At 44.1% G+C, this 23,174-nt stretch overlaps 1 protein-coding gene across 4 annotated transcripts in view; it reads left to right on the top strand.

Annotated features, from left to right (window-relative positions):
• Nucleotides 1–23,174, top strand: part of CACNA2D3 (calcium voltage-gated channel auxiliary subunit alpha2delta 3) — a 948,786-nt gene that overhangs the window by 744,409 nt on the left and 181,203 nt on the right. For all 4 annotated transcript variants that reach the window (XM_073010036.1, XM_073010035.1, XM_073010037.1 and 1 more), the window contains 6 exons: nt 7,112–7,195; nt 14,510–14,581; nt 14,844–14,905; nt 16,292–16,359; nt 20,799–20,844; nt 21,007–21,104. In XM_073010036.1, the coding sequence (XP_072866137.1) occupies nt 7,112–7,195; nt 14,510–14,581; nt 14,844–14,905; nt 16,292–16,359; nt 20,799–20,844; nt 21,007–21,104 (430 nt within the window). The remainder of the gene's footprint in view (nt 1–7,111; nt 7,196–14,509; nt 14,582–14,843; nt 14,906–16,291; nt 16,360–20,798; nt 20,845–21,006; nt 21,105–23,174) is intronic.

Here is a 23,174-nt window from a genome sequence, read left to right as displayed (position 1 = left end):
ATTTTCATGCCTCAACCTCCAAAGTAGCTAGGAATACGGCACACGCCACTGCGCTCAGCTAATTTTTGTGTTTTTTGGTAGAGATGGGGTTTTGCCATGTTGGCCAGGCTGGTCTCGAACTCCAGACCCGCCTCAGCATCCCAAAGTGCTGGGATTATAGGCGTGAGCCACTGTGCCTGGCCTCGGCCTAGGTGTTCTTAATATGACACTGATTCTCCTATCCCTGGCCATCAAGCTCAGTTTCAGCACAGGCCAAATGAGTCAGCTGGTAACAGAGACAAGACCAGCTAGTGGGATTTCACTGCCAGTGTGATTCTGTGACTGTTAATGGATCTTCTGGTTCCAGTCCCATCAGCAGTTGCCATCTGAACCAAGGACCTGCAGTAGCCAGGAGAAAAGCACCTCAGGGGAAGCAGCACCGAGGCCCAGTGACCACCAGACCGCAGGCTCAGAAATGAGGTTAGGCGAGCTGCACCATGATGCCGCTGCCTGTCAGCCACGTCACCACGTGACCCGCCCTTCCTGGGTGCTGCGTTTTCCCATCTCTGAAGCAGTTATCCCTCACCTGGAGTTGTGAGAATGAAACGAGACACGTGCCGCTGTTAACACAGAGCCTGGCACCAGAAACATTCACCCTTATGACGAATGATGGGAAATGCAGGGGGAAACTGCCCAGAGGGGGAGTAATCGCTTTTTTATTCTTTTCTAAAGGCAGTCACTTGGAAAGCAGAACAGATTAGTTGCTACATTTTATAAATTCCTTGTTAGGGAAACAATGAACTTTGAAAAGTAAAAACAGTAACTGATTCAAAGTACTTTTACCCTTTGGGAAAGGGCAGAATGGCAGGTGCTGCCCCCTGTATGGTGTTAGTAAGGGCAATAAACACTTTGTATACTTTTCCTTATTTTCCAAATTTTCAACAATGAGCAGTTATTACTTGGATAAGAGGGGGAGAGTAAGGAAACAACAAATGCTCAAAGTACTTAGATTGTGACTTCATGCCCCCCACTTCCTGCTACTGATCCCCAAGGGAGTAGGGGCTGACAGAGGCCACTGGGGCTGCGTTTCCCCGGGGCCACCTCCTCTCAGTCTGTTGCAGCCAGAGGCCTTGGTGTGCAGTTGGCAACATGGAATCAAAAGGGAGGAGGCCCTCGCTCTGCCACAGGCCCCCCTGGCCTTCGCCTTGACCTTGAGACAAATCAGCACCAAGTCAGGTCGAACAGCCTCCTTAGAGGAATAGGGCTATTTATAAACAAGATACTGTTATGAACCCCTTTACTTGTGAAGGAACTTCCTACCTGGGGGTGAGCTGCATGGAGGCAGGGGCTGCCGCATCTCATCAATCAGTATCAGCTGTTGTTAGTACTGGCCGAGTGGGCGTGTTTTCAGGCCGTATTTGTTGAGACACAGGATGTGCTGGGCTCCTTGCTAAACCGTGTTTATACCCTAAACCATGTTTATACCCATTTGCTTCTTAGTGCAGCCCTGTAAGCTGAGTGCCCATACCTCCATCTTACAGATGAGGAAAATGAGGCACAGAGACGTGCACACCTAGCCCCAGACCACACAGCATGTAGAACTGATTAGAATCCGAGTCTGACTCCAGGGCCCTGGTTTTAAGCACCCTTCTAAATGGGTTCCCTTGATGAAGCCTGATTCACTGGTAGTGAACTGGGATCAACAACACGAGGGTGGGAGCTCATTCTCCCTGGGTGCCTTTTCCATGCCCTCCAAGGCTTGCCCAGGCCTGGCACAGAGCCTGAGAAATATTAGGTGTCCAACAGTATTTTGGAATATGTAGGTGAACAAATGAGTGAATGAGAGAAAGAATGGATGAGTGAGTGAAGGAATGGAGTGCCCTGTGGCCATTAGTCCTTATCTCTTGCATACAGAAGAGTAAGGCGTACCTACATCCCTTCACCTGAAATGGTCCCTCGAGCCAAAGGTAGAAGAGAAGACACAGGGCTTTAGAGGACGTGGTAAAGGTCTTCACCAGCTGAGGACTGCGGCTGCCTGGAAGAGAAACATCTGCCCCAGATAATGGCTGGCTGTCAGCCCTCGGCCACACCCCATGTCCAGATGGCACTAGGTTTTGGCAAAGTTTCTTCCTCTGCAGTTGGGGATCTCCCCTTCCTTCTATCCCCTTCCTTCCTGTTGGCAGCGTGGAGTGGCACATACAGTTTATCAATTACTAGCACACACAACGTTTGTTCCACAGAGGCTGCATGGATGTGTACAGCTGATCTCCTCTGGCCTTTCCCAGAAGAACACAGAAAGAGCAAAGGGGTTTTGTTTTATTTAGATCAACATGGCCATCGCCTTGGCCCAGCCCATTGTGCTTCCAAAGTCAGTCTGTAGGTAACGCAAAAGGGTGCTGGTATCCAGACCATTAAATATGGCCAGGAAGGCTCTGGGCTGCAGGCAAGTCCTGGTTCCAGCTTGCTCCGCGGATGGGTGCTCTCTTGTCCCATCCTGCTAGGCCAAGGGCTTGTTTGTGTGTTCCCCACATCTGGCCTTTATTTGAAACTCCACCTCAAAGTATTCCATAGTACAGAATATCTTTCCTTATTAAATTCTCCCCCACAGATTTTTTTCATAAAACAGGCACCAAAAACTACAAACCTACCTGTGGCTCTCAAAGTATCTGTTTATAAACCTTTGGAAACCGTTTGCAATTTGTTAATCACATTTTCAAAGGAAGTTACAGATTATAGATACACTAACAAATGCCATACACAATGCTTAGGCCCCAGTAACCAACTCCTCAGGCAGAAGAGGGAGTTGTGGAGCCGAGGGACCTGGGATTTGTCTCCTTTTAAAACTGCATGGGAGAGGGGAGACTGGGCCTGGGAGTTGGATATTTGAGAATTTAGTTCTTTTTCTGTCACTCATGGGGGTGAGAGGCGAGGGGGAGTAGGCAAGGAGAGATCAACTGTGCTCAAACACAGTCGTGTATCTTGGAGAGTAGTGAGGCATTTTATAAATCACATGTTCCTCGATAATCATGAAAGCACCAATGTTTGTGAATACTTCACATAACATGTACTTTAAAAGCAGTTTATTTGAAAAGAAAAAAATAAAGGCACTAAATATATACAAGTTGGAATTCTGTTGACTACTCAATGCTTAAGATCTAAGCCAGCTTTTTTTTAAAAAAAAAAAAAGCCTTTAAAAGGGAAGGGGGATAATGTGGAGATAAAGTATTGATATACAAAACATCCAAGAATTTCAGGTACAACCTGATCCAGGTGCATACACCACATTTTCAGGACTCTCTTCATATCCTTTCTCTGCTTTCCCTGCACTGGCTTCATGCCCAGTAAGACTGTCTCCAAGTAGTGGCAGAGATGACCATGAGCTATTCGAAGTTCCCATCCTGGCACCTTAGCAACACCTCTTTTTCTGGATAAATCCAGGAATGCATCCCAAATTGAATCTCATTTGAATTTGTGTGGGTTATGTACCCACCTCTGAACCAGTGACATCCTGGAGTGATGTGGACCTCCCTCGCTGATCAGGCCACATGACTGTATCTTCACTAGAATTATGCTTAATGGGAGTGGCGCCCAAGGAGTTCCCTACAGGAAAACCGAGGTGATTAACCTGGAAAACGTGGGGAATGGGTGGTGGCAGGACAAAGCATAGGAACATTCCTAATGGAGCGCCACTCTCTGGCCTTTTAATGTACTTTCTTAGTAGGGGAAAAGAGGTAGGTGGATTTAGGCTTAGTACGTTAGAGTTGTCTCATAGCTCTTGGCCTGTTATATCTATGCAACAGCCCACTGACTTTTCCTTCTCTCACTCAAATTAATCACTCTGCTGCATGACTTTATATTCTAAAGGAGCTTATTCTTTAATAGAGACCCAAATGAAAAGTGTTTCAGACCCATTTTCCATACCTGGCTAAGCAGACATTGTAGAAGGGCATTCTTAAACAGTGTTCCAGAGGAAGTATCCCTACCCCCTATCTGTAGCTTGCCATGAAATTAGATTATAGAGACTTGCTGGAATATGGTGGCTCATGGGCTAGTATGATGGGAAATCTTTTATTCCATCACTCTCTAATCATCCCAAATATCTTGAATACCTTTTTGGTGCAATGTCCTGTATTTATTGAGAGATTATAAAAAATGAGTAAAGACATTTGGGGAGGATTAGAAGTCAATAATTATCTGCTGATTCCACCTTTGCCAGATACCATCTAAAATGACTTGGGTTCTTTAGCACATGTATGAATTTTTCTGCCAGGAGAGTCTTCAGTTCAAACTTGTAAGCTACACACCAGGTAGAGACATATGAATGTGATTGTCTGACACCATCATAGTCAAAAAACAGCTTCCCTCTGCCTATGGTTTGCAGAATGGTGGCCAGTAAAATTATTGAACGGTCTTCTTCATTTCAGGAAAATGAGATATTAGCCAATTTTAATATCAATGAGCGTGTCATTCCACAAAATGCATGACTCTCAGGAATCTTGCTAGCTGAATATTAAAAGATTTTACTGTATCTAGGAATGTGCTTGCCATTTTACATACAATATCTCATTTAATACTCTCAACCTTTCTCTGCCATGGAGGTACTATTGTTTTGACCCATTTTGCAACTGAGGAAAGAAGCTTGGAGTAGCTGGATATGAGTGGTGTGACATGGCAGAGCCACTGTGACCTTCTCCTCTGAAAAAGACGCATGGACCCTTTTTTTGAGGACAAAGGAGCATTTGTTGCTCTGGAGCTTGTAGTCTTTTTTCAAAGCTCTTTAACAGTAGTTGAAATAACATGAGGCTTAGACATGAAAATTTAGACAGGGGCTGGTGGTGGGTGGAGTCCTCTACCATACTAGCTATGCGATCTTTTTTAAGTTGTTACTTAATTTATTTAACATGTGAGAGCCTGTTTTCCCAAATGCATTATGGGCAATAAATTGACCTTCAAGAAGCGGAATTAAGAAGGATAAACTACAGTTAAGTCCTTGGGAAAGAATGAAGCACTGTTTAATTGACTTTGTATCTTTAGTGCCTTGCACTTAGTAGGTGTCCAATAAATGTGCATTGAATAAATGAATAAAGAAGCACTTTGGAGTGACCAAAGAAAGAACTTCCTCTGAATAGACAGTTTAGATCCAGCATCAGGCTACCCGAGAAATTATGAAAGTTCTGCCTGTGAAGTTCAGGATCTGGGCTGTGTGAGTTTCTGGGGTGCCTAATAATTTCAGTAATGGTTCTTAGGCAACAGAGGTCCAGAATGACTATCTGACTCTAAGTCCTCAGGGGGACACGACCATCCCTCCCTGCACTCCTCCACACCAAGGGGCAAGGCACCACTGCTGACAACTCCGGTTGATCTTGTTCCTGTTCTTTCTGTTCAGCCCAAGACTGCATCTCACAAGGACCAGGGCTTCCATGCACACAGGAACTTTCCTTAACAAGATCCAACTGCTAATCTGCTATTGTTTACAGCGGCTTCTGAGGGAACCACTTTCCTTCCCCTTCATCTGGAGTGGATCTGATGTCATAAAACTGGCTGTGAATGTCTGTTAATTGAAAACCTAAGAGTAGGGGGTGGGCTCACCATTGATCAGGGTGGTAAGAGCCCACTGGCCATAGGAGGCTAGGCGCCATCCTAGATAATGGTGAGGAGGGGGAGTCTCCAGAGAGGTTGCAGAGTTCCTGAAATGCAGTTGACAGGTAAGAAAAGAGTGCATGCATAGACACTTGGCCCTGTTTGGCACCACAGTGGTGCAAGATCGACCCCGTCTGGCCCTCCCCTCATCCCACTGGGGGTCAGTTTACGCTTGTCTGGTTCAATATATGGGTGGCAGTTTTCTCCTTCATGCCCAGTGTGGCCTCAGCACCTGTCTCCACAGTAGCCAATCAGTGTCCAAAGTGGCAACCTATGGTTTTGGGGTCTTAAAATACTTAGACTGACCCTGTATCTCACTTAGAACCTTCCAGTTAAATCAAAAGATGACCAATCTGGAGAGAAAAGTGAAAAAGAAAGCAGTATGCATGCATATATATTTTTCCAGTGTGCCATTAACCATATCTGATGAACGTGTAAAGGGATTGCTAATCCTTAGCCTGCAGCAGAGGGCAGACTTTCCTACATTATAAACACCCACAACCAGCATGAAAGGCCTCAAGACACAAGAACGTCCAGACACAAGAACGTCCGGTCGATAAAATGGTAGGCTTGCAGGGTGACTAACACCAGTGATTTAGGGGAGAAAACTAAAACCACTTCCCCAGTTATTCATGCACTTATCAGCTTTTCCGGAGAAATGCCCTAACAGCCATTAAATCTGTGATTCCCAATACCCTCTTCTACTCCAGGTAAAAGAGCCATGCTTAGTTCAGTACTGCTGTGGCCAGTGTGACAACAAATAGATGGTTCTGTGTGTCTGCAAAATGCCACCAGCATGCTGAGCCCAGCCCCAGCTGTGGAGATCAGTACTTTTGCTTCCTAGCTAAGGAGTACGGGTAGGTTTGAGACAAAAGGTAGAGGAGGGAGAATTATAAAGTATAGGGGGATATGACTAGATTTTTGGTAAATGTAAGTAAGAAGCCCTTTCTCGTATCATGGATTGAGTTTTAGCAGCTTTGGAATACACACACACACACACACACACACACACACACACCATTCAATGAGAAGACAAATCCAACTGCTAACTAGTCTGCTATCATTTATAGAATTTACATTGTTTATATGTATACCATATATGTGTGTATACACACACACACACACACACACACACACCCACACACCCCATTCAAGGAGGGGACAGATTTTCCTTTGCATCTCCTTTCCTTCTTTCTACACCCTCTGCACTTTGTTTTGGAATCCAAGAAGTCTACATGGTAAATTCATATCAAGCAAAGAGTTAACTTTTCTACTCTCCCAACTTGGAGCAAATGTTTAGAGGCAGCTGACCTTGACTTTCCTGTCATTAAAAGTCCCTAGGACTGTCACCCTGCTGGGCTTCTCACCCACGTCGGTCCACTCCCAAGCCCTGTCCGTGAAACAGGACTTGGGAAGATAAAGATTGCCCTGGCTGAAGACTTCACGGACTTTCATTTTCCTTTTCTTTTCTTCTTTTTCTTCCCCTTGCTAGTATGAAGAAGGAAAAAAGCGAAGGAAACCTAACTATAGTAGCGTTGACCTCTCTGAGGTGGAGTGGGAAGACCGAGATGACGTGGTAAGTGATTTGTTTTCAGGCCTCGTGGAGAAGGAGCTGCATTGTACCCACTTCTGTACCTGGGGCGATCCCAGGAGTTGGCCAAGAGGCCCACTGAAGGGGCACCTGGCCACCAGAGGGACGTGGAGACGTGGAGACAATGGGCCATTGTACCATGTGTGGAGTTTTATAACTCTCCGGCCAGTCAGTCGGAGCAGTTGCAGACAGGCCCACCACCCCAGCTGCTTGTGCAGTCTACTAAAACCATCCCCTGGCGGACGCAGGTCCCCTCTGCAGCTGATGACTCCAGCCTCCTTCCCAGCGCAGTGGATGGCCCCTGACATCTTCAGTGGAATCTGGCTGGGCAATAGCAGGCTCTGCCGGGTGCAGTCAGTGCCTGCAGGCCAAGCAGGCAGGTTCCTGTGCAGCACCTGTCAGGACCCCATGGGCACAGCGCTTGTATTCAGAGTGCAGCCCAGGGCTCTGCAGGCTCACTTTCCTCCTGCTTGGTAGGCTGCCCATTTCCTGTACCTTCCCAGCCTTTCATTCTGCTCCGGCCTTGCTGCAATTGCACCCCATGCTTTTTCCCACATAGATTCAGCCTATGGTGCTCTATCAAAAGCTCTCCTTATGCCCACAACTTAACCCTGTCAAGTCTTCTTGGTACTTCCTCAATAAATCAGATTTGTTAGACACGGCTGCCTTTGTGTGAATCCAGGTGGACTCTCCTTAATTAAATCGTAACTTCCCAGGTGTTTCCATCTGGGTCCCTACTCTTCACTTTTTCTTAGGGTGTCTCTGTACCGAGACCACGTTTCTCTGCCCTACCCACCCCCAGATTCATCTGGGGTCCTTTCTTAAATTGCACTGTTGAGTTAGCATTGTTTCCATCTCTCACTGCATCCTGCTCTCCAAAGGGATGTTGAGGAGAACCGTTTGAAATCCCAGACTGGGTTCTCATGCCTTCCAGAACATGAGGCCAGCATCACGGTGCTTCTACTGCAGCTTTCCTTCTTTCCACACCCTCTGCACTTTGTCACCAGCTCAACTAGCATAAATCTCTCATTTCCATCCTTGCCTGTAAAATGCGAGAGCCATACCTGTTTTAGAAATGTAACCTCTTTTCTTCTTCTTCTGCACAAAGTCTACTACTTAAACCCAAGTTTAGACAAAATAACTTTGCCATTTGATAAAAGCTCCTTCCTCCTTCATACCCTTTTCCCCGCAAGCCAATGGCCTGACAGTGTCAGCTCAATAGCATGGTCGAGTTTTCTGTCTTCTTGCTCCTTAAACACTGTCACAAGGATCCGGTCAGTTCAGGATCGTCCTGCACCTAATGTGCCCACCCTGGCTTAGCGCAGTTGTGAGGAGTGCCACTCAGGTGTTAGACTCCTGCCAGGTTCAAATCCCACCTTTGCTGCTTGCCAGATGTTTGGCTTGGGTGGGTGATTATGCCTCTCTAGACCTCAGTTTTATTTTGTGTTCTTTGTTTTATTTTTCCCCAAGAAAATGAGTGTGATGACAGTTGTGCCGACCTCATAGAGCTGTTCTGAGGATTAAATGGATTAATAGATTGAAAAACAGAAAAGTACTTGCACCGTTCTGGGGACACAGCATTCTACAAGTGGTATCCATTATTAGTATTATTCTGACCTATCAGTCCTCAGGGGACCCTGTCATGAATGAATGTCTTGTGGATTTACAGTTGCTATGAATCTTTGGAGGGGACTTTCCATTGTTGCCCTTCCTCTTCCTTCTTCACTTTAGCTGTTGATTTATTTTTGTTTGTTTGCTTGTTTGTGACCTCACTGAATTGTCTCCCTTTTTGCATGCTACTTGAAGAGATGTATGACTCCGCTTCAGTGAGCGAATGTCTCCTTTAGTAATCACAGTTTGGGAACACCTTGTATCTCCTCATCCTATTTTCCTTTCTTGTTGGAGCCACAGGCATCGGATTCGCAGTCTCACATGCGTGTTCTTCACTTCCACCTGACACCCAGGACTGCATTCTCTCTGTCCAACTTCAGAGTTCCTGTGTTTCAGGCGAGTCCAGTGCTTTTGTTCCACGCAAATTGGTCTCTGGTTATCTCTTTGGTTTGAGTCTCTTTCGCCTTGGAGTATGGTGCATTTCTTCTCTATCAACATATTTGACTTGGGAAAACCCAAACCACCATTTCTCTCCTGGGGATTTGCACGTCTCTAATTAGAGAATTCTGCAATCTACAGAAAGCATCATTGTGGAGTCTGCATGAAATCTCACATGTCCATGTGCTGGGCATTGGGGTTTGCACCTGAGTAGCAGAGGACAGGGTTTAGATCGAAATCTAGGAAAGACCATGTAAGCACAGCCCACTGAGGAAGAAGCAGTGGAGTCTGCCCGGATGCAGAGAACTTACTGGAAGGTGAGTTCTACTTCTCTAGGAAGTAGGCTCCTGAATTTAATAACCACAGTTATAACCTGCATACTTCCAAAATTGAAGTAAGTTCATATATACTGTTAAAATGCATATAAAATAGACTGGCTAAAATTAAAAGAAAAAAAGACAACAATTTAAAATTATTTAGCGGAGTATGAGCAGGACTTCTGTCCCACTCTTCAGGATGAGTTAGGCATCAGGTCAGGAATACAGTAAATAGAGCAGATCTTTGGGGTACTCATGTGCCAGCAGAGGATTTTGAGACATGCATAGCCCAGTCTGAATCGCCAGTGTAGATCCCCTCTGGGAAGGGAAACTTATCTTAAAAATAGCGTGTATCCTTTGGTTATGAATTTTCAGAGATGGCACAAGGAATTAAGGATGATTTTTTTGTTTTGTTCCTATTAACTTTCAGTCATTCCCAAGCTTTCCACATTGAATGTGATTATATCTACTAATAGAAAAAACTCATATAAATAATAACTGCTATATATTAGCTCTTCCTATACACCAGTACCATTCTAAGTGATATACATGAGTGGACTTATTTATTTCTCACAGTAAACCTATGAAATGGGTGTTTTTGTTTTCTCCATTTTACAGGTAGAGAAACTGAGGTAGAGAATGGGTGTAATGGCCTAAGGACATAGAGTGTGGATTCTAACTCAGGCAGCCTGGCCCGCAGAGCCGTGCTCTTGACACTTGAATATTGCATGGAGAGAGCCCTTAATTCCTTGAGTCCAGGAGTCCTTGAAGACTCTATTTCAGTGACGCATAGTATATGGGTTATCTTCCTTTCGGGGTGCAGAAGAGATGGGAAGTGCCTTGCACGTAGTAGCTGCTAAACAGATGCTTGTCTGCATGGTATTGTTGTGAATACTGCCCCATAGATTCTACTTTGAATCTAACTACAATGCCTTCTGTTGTGGTATAAGCCTTTTCCCACCTACTACCCTCTAGGCAACTACATTGCGTCATACCCGTGATGACTCCCATGGAAAATTTCTCCGGAGTCTTTTTTGCCTGAAGCCCTATAAGGCAAAAAAGCCTTTTTCCTGGGGCATATTTCTGAGACCTTCTGAGAATCATTTATTTGATTCTTTTTTATACCCTTCCCAGAGTGTCTCTCCAGCTCATGCTTGAGCTCTGGACACCCAAACTAATCACAACACTCCCCCACCTGCTCCAAACCCAGGCTGACCCATAGGGGAGGAGGAAGAGAGAGAGACTGTTGTACAGGTTCTCCATGCCCAAGTCTGTTTTCCTATGCTGGTTCAATGCTTGCTTGGGAATGACAGACCTGTTTATCCACTGTGTCTCCCTTCCTCTCTAATTCACCAGCTTGTCCGTGGTTGCACGTCGTGAGGGGCTTAGAAATGCAGGCTGCCTGTGCACCAGAAAAGGTGAGGCTCATGTTCTAATGCGGACAATGAGCCACCATTAGGAGCATGAGCTGTCATTCCATAATCATACACACAACTTAAGGCGGCCAGTGAACCTCTGGGGAAAGCTGCTTTAATGAGCTGTAACATGGCCGGTCAGAGTAGCAGGCTAACAGTGAAACGGAAACATGGCTTCCAGCTGTAACGAGGTTGGCAGGAAAGTGGGTGCTTTGAGTGGTTATCCAAGCAGCTGCAGCTTCAGCACTGCAGAAGAGAGACAGATTCACCAGGGGCTCTGGAGAAGCACATCTGAACTGGACAGTGCAGGGCCCAGGGGAAAGGGTGGTTCTCAGAGAGCGGAGAGGCTATCACTGTCGCCAGATGAGTATTTTCAGCCTGAGGAGATTTTACCTCTTATTTTATTGAGTACACTGTGGTACAAGCTGCTTTAATGTCCACTGCATTGTCACACTTGCAGATGCTTGATATCTGATATGGAAAAATCAAGGTATGCCACTGATGTTTTAATTTGCCTTTCTCTATGTGTTAAGTTGAACAGCTGCACATGGGGTTTTTAATGACTACATAATATGCGAACATATGGGCACATCAAAACTTGTTTGGAAATTTTCCTCTGCCAGGCCGTTTGCATGTTTCCAGTTGTTCATTGTTGTAAATCCAGGCAGTGGCAAGTTCAAAGCAGTGAACATCACACCTTCCCTGCCCTAGGTGGGGACAGATTGTGTTGCTCTTCCCCATCACTTTGGCCTGTGTTTAGGACTCCTCTGCCATCTTACAACCTAGGGGTGCCACTGACTGTGATTCTGGGCAAGTTGCTCCTTTTCTCAAGCCACAACCTCCTAAGATAAAAAAGTGACATTTCTAGAATGCTCCAGCCTCACAATGCTGTATTCTCACAGCACAGTCTATTAAATCATCAAACTCCCTTTCCTCCTCTGGCAAGGAGGAGAAAACCACCTTCCCGTCAACCCTAGATCATAGTACTTAGAGCTTGTAGAAGAGTCTGCCAGGAAGTTAGGACCTCAGACTATGACATGGTCAATTTTTAAAACATTTTATTTGGTTTTTTAAAAGCTCAGAAATAATATATGATTTTTATATTAATGCTATAAAATATTTAATTTTGTCCAAGTGCTTTCTCTTCTGATTTGGGAAGCAGAGGTTAAGAGCATGGGCTCAAGAGGCAGAGGCCTCGTTACCCTGGGCAAACTTCTTATCTGTGTCTATTTCTCCACCTGTAAAATGGGGATAATAACAGCACCTCAGCAGATAAGTTTGAGGGTTTTAAAATCTGTGCCTGATACACAGTAAGAGCTCAGTAAGTAGTATCTCTCAGTAGTATCTGAATTTCATAGGAATCTGATGACCTCCATTTTTATAGCACCTGACAGGATCCCTCAGGTCTGGGAGTCCTCACTCATGAACACTTTAGACAGAATGAATGAAACAGGAAGAAAGTGAGCCACAGAGAGGTCACGGGACAGCTGGCTTGTGTCAGTGGCAAAACTTGAACATTGATATTGTGATTTACCTCTTTACCTGGGGCTGTCTCCGTTTTGGTCTATGCAAACCTACAGGCAGTTAAGAGCAGCAATTTTCAACGTGGGGAGTTGGAAGAGAGGTCACAAAATCCATTTAGTGGTTCATGAGCAACATAGCAACGCAGTCTACTAAAATAGGAGATGAGAGGGGCATCATCAGAGTAAGAGGTATTTCTTACATGGTTCAAAGTCAAAAAGTTTATCTTGGAATGGTAAACATTGAGCTTGGGCATCTGCGTCAAGCAAACTCAAGTCCGAATCCTGATGCCTTAAGCTACTGAAAGGTGTCTGACACTAAGTGAAAATGAGGAAGATGGTAATGAGGATAACGATGATAAAGATGCTGTTGACTATGGTGTTGGTGATGATGGAGGATAGCTAACACGTATTGAGTGCTTAGAAGGCACCAGGCACTTTTCTAAATATTGACTCATCAGTCTTCACTACAACTTAATGAGATGGGTGCTGGCATTAGTTCCATTTTTCAGAAGAGAAAACTGAGTCACAGAGATGGTAAGTGATTGAGATAGCCAAGATCGTAAAGCTCTGGCTCCAGAGTCCATTCCTTAACTGCAGTGCCATCCTGCCTCACAAGTGGGTTCAATAAGTATAACCTGTTTTCATTATGATTTCAGAAAAGAGCAAGACTCAAGGAGGCACCAGTGACCCTGGCCTTGGACACTCCCAGACCCCCATGCTGATTGTTCTGTGCTACTGGGAGTTGGGGGCGGGGTGGCATGGAGACACAGAGAGGCTTACCTCATCTCTAGTTTGCCTGGAGAATATGAGAGGAGAAGGTCCCAAATGGCTTTAGGCAGGCACCAGAAAGAGGAAAAATGAAAACCATGTTAAAGATAAATCGAGCCGTTCTTTAAAAGTTAGAAAGTAGACTTAATTAGGACCAGCTCTCCATGTCCAAAACCACAAAAGTTAAAATGGGAAAATATTTCCAGAAATGCCCATTATGTGTTGTTAAAAAAAATCTAGAGTAAAATATATGTTTTATTTTATACATGCCTCCAGCTAAAAATTATGCGTTTACTCACTCACACTGAAGATGAGATTGCAAACCCAAATCTACACAGCCTCGAATCAAATTTAGGTTGCTTGCTAGTGTTGCAGTTTTCTATCGGCCAGATCTTACTCAAGCTCCTCAAAGGAGAAAAGGGGAAAAGATGAAAAAGACAAGAGAGGGGTGGAGAGAGAACCTTTCCTGACAGGCTGTGGCATGTCAGCGTTTGCTCCTATTCCATTAACTGGCCTTCTCTGTCGTCTTGCCTTGGTGCCCATGACGGCACATCTTTCATCACCGTGTCTGCTGTCCTCCTCTGAACTCATGGAAGGGCCACATGTAATTAGATGAGGTCAGCCGGGGGTGGGGGAGGAGAGCCAGGCTCACTGCTTCTAAACAGGACCTCCAAAAATCAGATACAGGGTCGCTCCTGTTCACTGCCTCATCAGCAAGGTCATTAATTGACCCAGATTTCTCAGGGAGCATTTAAAGATGATTCATCTTAGGAAAGGCTAACCCCTGTCTTCCAAATGCTTGGCCTTTTTTTTTTTTTTTTTTTAACTACTGTGTAGGAAAACGTCTTTAACTCAATTATGTTTCGAAAAGTGATTTCTCCATGACAAATCAGTACCCTTTTTGAAAACGTACCTTGTCCCCAGAGACATTCTTGCTCTGCATTTTAGCAGGTCTCTAGAAGTTCACTCTCTGACTCCCGGGATTCGTCAGTATTTTCGAGGCTCTTTTGTTATTGTCCTGAAATTTACACGAGCTCCCCAAATTGAAGATGAAGGTCACTTATTTATTGTTGTTAGCCTGTCTCCCATTGTACACGAGCAGTTGGGTGTTTTTTCTTCAGCTCTGTTTTCGAGGTATAAAGCTCCACTGCACGCTGAGGATGCAAGGTGTCCAGATTACATGATAAACCAGGGAAGAACTAACACACTTTTCTTTTATCATTTTAGTTGAGAAATGCTATGGTGAATCGAAAGACGGGGAAGTTTTCCATGGAGGTGAAGAAGACAGTGGACAAAGGGGTACATTTTTCTCAAACATTTTTGCTGCTTAATTTAAAACAAACCACTGTGAAAAATTAGCTTTGAAAGCTATATCTGGAATAAATATCTTTCGCTGAGATCATTTTTCTCTTGTCTTTACTTATCTCAAACAAGATTCATGTAGTACTGTTAACCTGATCATAGTGTGTCCATTTATTTTTATTTATTTCTGAAGACGTCACTTAGCAGACTAACCATGTTTTCTTTTCTCTACGACTTTTTTTTTTTTTTTTCAATCTAGAAACGGGTTTTGGTGATGACAAATGACTACTATTATACAGACATCAAGGGTACTCCTTTCAGGTAGAGCTGACCATAATACATGGACATTCCATCAGACCCATCAGTTGTGTTTGTACAAAACCTGCTGACACTCTCAGAGCTCATCATCTGAAGATAACCAAACACCCTGCCAAAAGGCTGGAAAGAGTGAGGAAGGGGCTTTTCCCAGGCTGCTTTTGTTTTCCAGAAGGGGGGGAGATGGTTCAGGCTCACCTAGGAGAACTCACTCAATCTGCCGTGGCTTTGCATCTCATTGTCAAGCAACTATGCTTTGGGGGTTCCCGCTAAGGGTGAAGACAAGTGCAGAGGTTTACCAGGGTCCTTAACCATTGAACTTGCTGCTTTGTGAGTTCCATTTCACCTTTTATTTCCATGACCAAAAAAAAAACAATCCTTCAAACCTGGAGGTGGCATATCCATCCCTACATGTTGTGCCTCTGTTTCCATTTCTCTGAACTGTCCTTGTGTGCTTGTCTACTTTTGAATCCTGTTGCTTCTCTTTGTAACAGTCCTGAAAAATGGCTTTGCCTCATTGCCTGCTTTCAGATGTGTATGTAGCATTCTAAAGTTTCCCACTACTATTAACTTAGTGTTGTAATTCGTTTTGTAAAAATTTATTTCAGTAGGCCTGCTTCATGTTCCTGAACTGGTGTCTCAGAGCTAAGGAGAGAAGGAGTTTACTGACTATAGAATAATCTGAAAAATAAATTCTAACATTGTTGTCCTAAACTGCCAAGGATCATGGGTGGATTCCATGTGGAACCAGGAGCAAACAAGGAACACATGAGCTGCTAAGTGGGTTTGCCAAGTAGTCTTTCTAAAGTAAGAGACTGTGTTTTAAAAACATAGTCTCTTGCTTTAGACAAAAACAGAATGGATCTTAAATCAGACCAGTGAGTGTGAAAAACCTATTAGACTAGGGAGAGGATTGGGCAAAGAAGCCTGCAGCACCAATGCGGTTACACTCAGGTGGTAGAGGAAGTTTTTGTTTTTGCCCTTGAGAAGGGGTCAATTTCCTGAGTCCCAAACTCTAGGGGATGGAGAGACCCATCTCTGGCTGAATGCAGGGCAAGCGTGTATAAAGAGCAGGGCACATAGTCCTTGGGAGGGCATCTGAGAGAAGGGCTTGCTGGAAGGGCGAGCAGTTTGCCACAACTCTGAAAACACAAAAGAGTAGCCAATTGCTGCTGGCATTTCCAATCAGAAATGACTTTGAAGCAGCTGATTGAACCTAAGAAAAACCAACACCAGTAATAATCAGTGGGGTTTTGAAAGTAAACGGTTGGAAAAATTGTTTACAGATTATAAAATGGAAATGTGAAAAATGAAAAATTAAAAAATGTTAGCCCACAAGTCTATTCGAGTTGATGCCAGGGATTTCAAGATCTGCTTTGTCTCTCTGCACAGTTTAGGTGTGGCGCTCTCCAGAGGTCATGGGAAATATTTCTTCCGAGGGAATGTAACCATTGAAGAAGGTAAGATGCTGCCTGGCTCATCTTATCCTTTGGTGTGGGAAGAAAGCTCAGGAGCCAGCTATTGAGTTAGCTGAAGAACTTGTTCATCTGTCCACGCCTCTGACCAGTCCCTTGGACATCCCACTCAAACAAATGCCTACTTGATATTCTTAATACCTTTCTTCTTACCTGTTGTGCCTAGAATTCAGAATGGCAGGAATTCTAATTCAGGGTTGTGATTTAATTTACTTATATTCTGCTTTCATCCACGATGCTATTGACTGTGAGTTACTCATAGCTAACAGCTTTGTGGATGAAAGCAGAATATAAGTAAATAGGAATCATCCTTCAACTATATTCTTCTCATACATAAAAATCAGTACTTGGGAGAAATACAAATTTATGAAATAACTCATGTCCAGGGGAAACCATGAAAACAGAGAGATGAGAGCCTTAGCCTCTCCTACACAGTTGAGCCACATATTTCACTTGTGTTTCGTAGCAGCCCTGGCTGCGATGGGAAATGTGACCATTTAAATGATTTACATAGGTCAGAGGGAGTAAGTAGCATCTTGAAGTTCCCAGACCCTCTTGTCTTCATAAAGCACAGAGGCACAGTAAACTCTCAGCAAACAGGAGCAGTTGTGATAGCTCTTTAAATTTTAAAATTGCTGTCACACGTGCTGTCCTTTTCTTCTCCCAACTACCTGGTATTTCAGAGAGGTTACCTGTCCCAGCATTAGGAGCTCACGGGGTGGTAGACATCGTTTCTGAAGGGCCCCACTCCCTGAGTTGCCTTGAGTGACTCACTTGCACGTCATTAGATTTTGCATATCCACAGAGAAGGAGTTGGCCCAGAACAGTAGTCTTTCTGGATATCCATAGGGAGGACAGTCAGGAATAGGAAGGTCAATTATAAGCCAAGTTTTAATTGGTCAGAACTGATTATGCACGCATGTGGTGATCTTCCGGAAGCTGGGCCATCCACAGCGCTCTCAGGTGATGCCACAGGGCGTGAGGAAGAAGGTGAATGTTCCCTGAGACGCCAAACTCCTAGATAGCCTCTGGTTTACTGCCGATGGTCCCTGCCCATGTTGTTTCAGGGATGTTGGTTTGTGCTTCCCAAGTAATTGTGAGATTGTATGGGGGCGGAAAGGAAATTAGAGGGGCTCACTGTGAGCTGGGCAGAACGCAGAATGTGCCCACCAAAGAGCTAACCGTGTGGTCTCTCTTCCCAGAGACACACCAGAAAACACAGGCAACTCTGACTTGGGCAAGACACTCTCCAGGATGTGTTCTCAGGATCATGTTTTCACTTCTGGAATTTTCTGGCTCTATGGGCCATGTTGGCTCTGTGGACATCACTGCCCATTAAGCCAGAAAATTCATGTCTAAGCCATGTGAGGTCAAACTGAAGAAACAACTCATGATCAGAACAATAGAAGGAGAAGTTATTAAGGGATTAATTGCCTCTCATGGGTCTGTTCACTTGGTCAGTCTTCAATACATGGGCCTGTCCCTCCCTTCCTCTCTCTCTGTCTCTCTGTCTCTCACACACACATACACACACACACACACACACACACACACACACGCATGCATGGAGACACAGATACACACAGTTGTTTTGCATTGTCTTTTGGATTCTTTTTCAGTCACTATCTTCTTCCTGTATGTTCCACAGCTGTGAGGCTAAGCGGTCACATAGAATTTCAGAGCTAACTGTAACCACTAGGCAAGAAATTAGCTCAAATCCTCAGCAAGGGGGAGAGTAGCTGCTTATCCACACAAATGAGGTCATATCTTCCTCTCTCTGTTGGTCCTCTGTAAATAAAAAGACTGACAATCCTGCCAGCTTTGCTGAGTAATAGAACTTAAGAAAGCTGCTTCCCCTTGGGCCAACTAGTAGAGGGTCTCATCATCTCCAGGAACCATGGTGTGATTATTGTTCTGTTCTTGGAGAGGGAAGGAGTTCCTTGGGGTTGGCAACCACACTTCTATAGGATCTTCAATAAGGAATAACTCCCTACAGAATGTAGGAATTTTCCACATGCTTTGCCAATGCCAGAGATGACAAAGATGGCAAATAGGTAGATTTTGGTCAAAAATATAAAAAGTCATTACCGAGATTGAAGGTATGGGCTATAGTTCTACCTGCTGAAATTGTTTCTTTTATGAATCTTTTAATCTTTTTCAACACTTCGTATCTTTTGTTGTTGTTGTTGTTGAGATGGAGTCTTGCTCTGTCGCTCAGACTGGAGTGCAATCGTGTGATCTCGGCTCACTGCAACCTCTGCCACCTCCTGGGTTCAAGTGATTCTCCTGCCTCGGCCCCCTGAGTAGCTGGGATTACAGGCGTGTGCCACCACTCCTAGCTAATTTTTGTATTTTTAGTAGAGACAGGGTTTCACCATGTTGGTTAGGCTGGTCTCGAACTCCTGACCTCGTGATCCCCCCTCCTCGGCCTCCCAAAGTGCTGGGGTTACAGACGTAAGCTACTGCGCCCGGCCACTTTGTATCTTTTATATGTATTGCACATGATAATTGTTCAGCAAATTAGAGCTTATGTCATTATTATCAGCATTTCAAATCATCAGTAGATGTGATTTTTATCAGAAGAACCAACATCAGAGGTGAAAGAATAAGAGAACAATTAAATTTCCTTGGTGCCCTAGGAACCCAGAGAAGAAGCAGTCAAAAAGATCTTCCTGATAGGTCTCATCTTTTCTGAGTTTCATTTATTGGTCCTGTGAAATATAGCCAGAGAGGATTTTGTGAATGAGGTTGGGAGGATGGGAACTGCAGCTAGAAAAACAGACTTGACACCCTTAACCCAGTTTTCTGGGAAGGTACAGTCCCTTCTCAGGGACTTTGCACTTGTTATTCCTTCTGCTATGAGCACCCTCCCTGTCACCCACATGACTCTTCCTTGCCGCATTCAGGTCACTTTCTCAGTGAAGCCTTTCCTGACCTCCATAGTTACAATGGTCTCTCTCTCTCTCTCTCTCTCTCTCTCTCTCTCCCTCCCTCCCCCAACCCTCCTTATCTCTTAGTCCTCCCTGTTCTTGTTCCATGTTCTCTTTTCCTTTTTAGCCCTCACCACCATCTGATATGCTCTCAAGTTAAATTTTAATATAATTTACTATCTCTTTTCTGCCACTAGAAATTAAATACAATAAAGGCAGTGATTTTTGTCTTCTTTTATTCACTGCTGTATTCTCAGGGCCTAGAATCATACCTGGCATATAGCAGATGCTCAGTAAAATTATAGAAGAAAGGAAGGAATGGGAGGAGGGCAAAAGGAAGGAAGGAAAGTTGTTTGGTTGGGAAAGGAATAAAAGAAGAAAGGCTGCACAGATGGATGGATTGCACTAGGGACTAATCCCTATCCCATTTAACTGTTTTCTGGCACTTGTGAGTGATGCAGTATTACTTGTATCTCATGGTAGATATAACTCAAAGAACTGACATGGCATCCCCAAGGTCATTCAGCCCATAGGTGCTGGAGCCTGGATATGCCCACTTAGATTATATGCAATGGTGTTCATTCTAATGTATTCTCTATTTTCTGTAAAATCAAGCAGAATTGTGTGATAGGTCTAGTATTTTGCTACTTCTTTTACAGATTTGTATTTGAGAAGGAAACTGGAGTCCTGAGTGTAGTAAGATGCTATCTGTCATTTAAGAAACTAACTTCCCAGAACAGGCTATAAGCATCATGGGAGTTCCTGAGGTCATTCAGAAGTGTATGTCTGCTGATAACCCATTAAGATCAAGCCACTTGGAAGTGCAAAGAAACAGTTATCCTTGCAGAGATAGGATGGTCTGGAACCTTCTCTAAAAACTCCCAGATTCCCTGCAAGCACCAGCTCCCCTAGTTTCCTTCCCAAAGGATGACCATTTTCACTTAGGATCCTGTAACAACTAGCAAACTTTGCTGCTCAAAAACAGTTGAGTATTGATGACTTCATATTGTTCAACCTATAGTTTCACCCTCACAACCACACATCAATTAGGGACTATTATTCCTGTTTTTCACATGAAGAAACTGACATTCGGAGAAGTAAAGTAACCTGTTGACATCACACAGGAGGTCAGTGGCCTAGCCCGGTTCCCAACTCAGACTAAATGGAGCACTAGAGTGAGTGTTTCTAACAGTCCTGTTAAGCGTCTCCCTCCAGACTCATTTGTGTATCCTCTGTCTTCAAGGAGTTAAGGTTTTCCTGGGATGAACAGCCAGGGAAGGTGGCTGTGCTGGCTGAGTGAGGTGGAGATGGGGAGAGAGTCCTGCCTGGAAGGGAACTTGTTTATTTTGCTCAGAGTCCCTGCTCCAAGGCAGGTCCCTTAGGGTTGATGTCTACCCTTAACCCACCCCACAGCCCTACTGTAGAATATCTGAAGCACACAGGAGGATCGGGGGAGCAGTGCTTACTCATGAACCCCTTCTCCTTGACCCCTAGGCCTGCATGACTTAGAACATCCCGATGTGTCCTTGGCAGATGAATGGTAAGAATTAAACCATCCCTCCTTGACTATGGCATCCTTCGTTGCCCTCTTTGATTCTGCATGGTTTGTGCTCCCTTGCCCAGTTTTCCTGGTTCCAAGGCAAAGGAAGCAGATGCTGTAAATATTGACATGCTCTTCTTTTGGGCCATGTCATGTTCTTAGGTCCTACTGCAACACTGACCTACACCCTGAGCACCGCCATCTGTCTCAGTTGGAAGCGATTAAGCTCTACCTCAAAGGCAAAGAACCTCTGCTCCAGTGTGAGTATGCCTTCAAAAGTGTGTCGTGTTTTCAGGGGTAATGGTGGGGAATGAACTCAAAACTATTTTTTGGCCTCAGTTTTTAAGGGAAGCTTTGCTTTGGCAGAGATTATCAGTCACATGAAATCCAATCAAATATCTGCTTCCTGTAGGAACAGGAGAAAGAATATGGATTTTGGAAAATTGCACAGAATCCCCAATCCTGGTTTAACTATTTGCACTGGGCTTTTTCCCTTTCTGAACCATTTAGTCAAGCAACTGAATAGGATGGAAATGTTAGAACCGGAAGGGACTGTAAATATTTGCTCATCTCCCTTATTTTGCAAATGAGAAACCAAGGCTGGAAGTAGGTTGTGTCTCATTCAAGGCTGTATCTAGGTCTCCTGGTTTTCCCAAGAATGGGGTCACGACAGGGTCACATAGCCTCTCAGTGTGGTACATGCTGAGTGTCCTACCTACCAAGCATCCCCTTCTAGGGGAGCTCAGTGAGTAAGAAATCTCTCAGCTGGTGCAAAAGAGACAGGAAGAGCAGCAGCAGCCTGGGATGCCCCTCAAAAGCAGGAGCAGACCCTATACTCTCACAGGATAACTCTAGTAGCTACAGTTTGGGCAGGGGGAGAGCCACCAAAACTGATCATGATATCTGCCCCCACCTCTAACAAGCATTATGTATTCAATGACATGAAAAGTGCTTTACATACGTAATCCTATGAGAGGTTTAAGGAGATTATCCAACTACTAAACGGCATCTCCATAGAATGGATTTACTTTTCGGGATATGCGCTGGTGGAGAAAGGATCAGTTGGATATCCTACAAGCCCAATATGTCATTGTCTTTGACTTTTTAAGGACATATTTAAAAAACAAAAGTATAGAGACAATATAAATAATACATTTGTAGTCACCATCCAACTTTACGCAGTCTTAATATTTTGCCATACTTACTCCAGGTGCTTTTTAAGGAATGAGACATTACAGATAAGGTTGAAGTCCCTGGGTCCTCGCTTAGCCTCATTTCCCTCCCAAAGAGAATGACCTTCTGTATTTGTTCATTAGTCTCAATAATTTAATGCTATTCCTACCTATGTAGGTATCTATAAACAATATGTAGCATCAATTTTATTATTTTAAAATATATATTAAACTTTATATGTATGGTATATTATATGAATTACTATATATAATACAATATGTGCATAAATATATATGTACTACAACTTATATTTTCACCCATTATATTTTTGAAATTTGTGTTGATCATTTAGCTTTAATGCATTTATTTGCATTACTATATGGAATTCCACTACATAACTTAATATATTCATTGTCTTACTGATGATAAGTTATTTCTAGCTTTTGCTTTTCAGCAAAGCTCTTTTTTTTTTTTGCTCCTAGTCAAGGTGAGGACTGGCCTGTCTCATGTGATAATTAGTTGTCCTCCTCTGCAGAGTGATTTGAGAGTTCTAGGATGCCTCTCCTAGACTTATCATATGCTCCCAGTCTTTGGCCTCTTCCACAGAGCTCTACCAAGAGTCCCTTTGGATGGGAACAGACATTCTCCTTTAAAATGAAACGATTCTTGGCCGGGCGCATTGGCTCATGCCTATAATCCCACTTTGGGAGGCCGATTCAGGCAGATCATTTGAGGTCAGGAGTTTGAGACTAACCTGGCCAACATGGTAAAACCCCATCTCTACTACAAATACAAAAATTAGCCAGGTGGTAGTGGCCTGTGCCTGTAATCCCAGCTACTTGGGAGGCTGAGGTAGGAGACTGGCTTGAGCCTGGGAGGCGGAGGTTGTGGTGAGCCGAGATCGTACTACTGCACTCCAGTCTGGGCGACAGAGTGAGACCCTGTCTCAAAAAAATAAGCAAATAAATAAAAATAAAATGAAACAGTTCTTAAATAGAAGGAATCACAAAATAAGAATCCCAGTGGTTATTAAGCTATGGTATCTCTTTCCCATGTAGACAATAGGCTGAGAATTTCAGGGTGCTCAATAATTTCAGTTTTAGGAGAGGACAGAGATGGGGATGATGACAGCCAAGTGTTCAAGGAGTACTGGCCTG

This window comes from Chlorocebus sabaeus, chromosome 22, assembly GCF_047675955.1.
Source record: "Chlorocebus sabaeus isolate Y175 chromosome 22, mChlSab1.0.hap1, whole genome shotgun sequence".
In the NCBI taxonomy this organism is placed as follows: domain Eukaryota; kingdom Metazoa; phylum Chordata; class Mammalia; order Primates; family Cercopithecidae; genus Chlorocebus; species Chlorocebus sabaeus.
The sequence above is the reverse complement of the archived record's forward strand: the minus strand, read 5'-3'. Positions and strand labels throughout refer to the sequence as shown.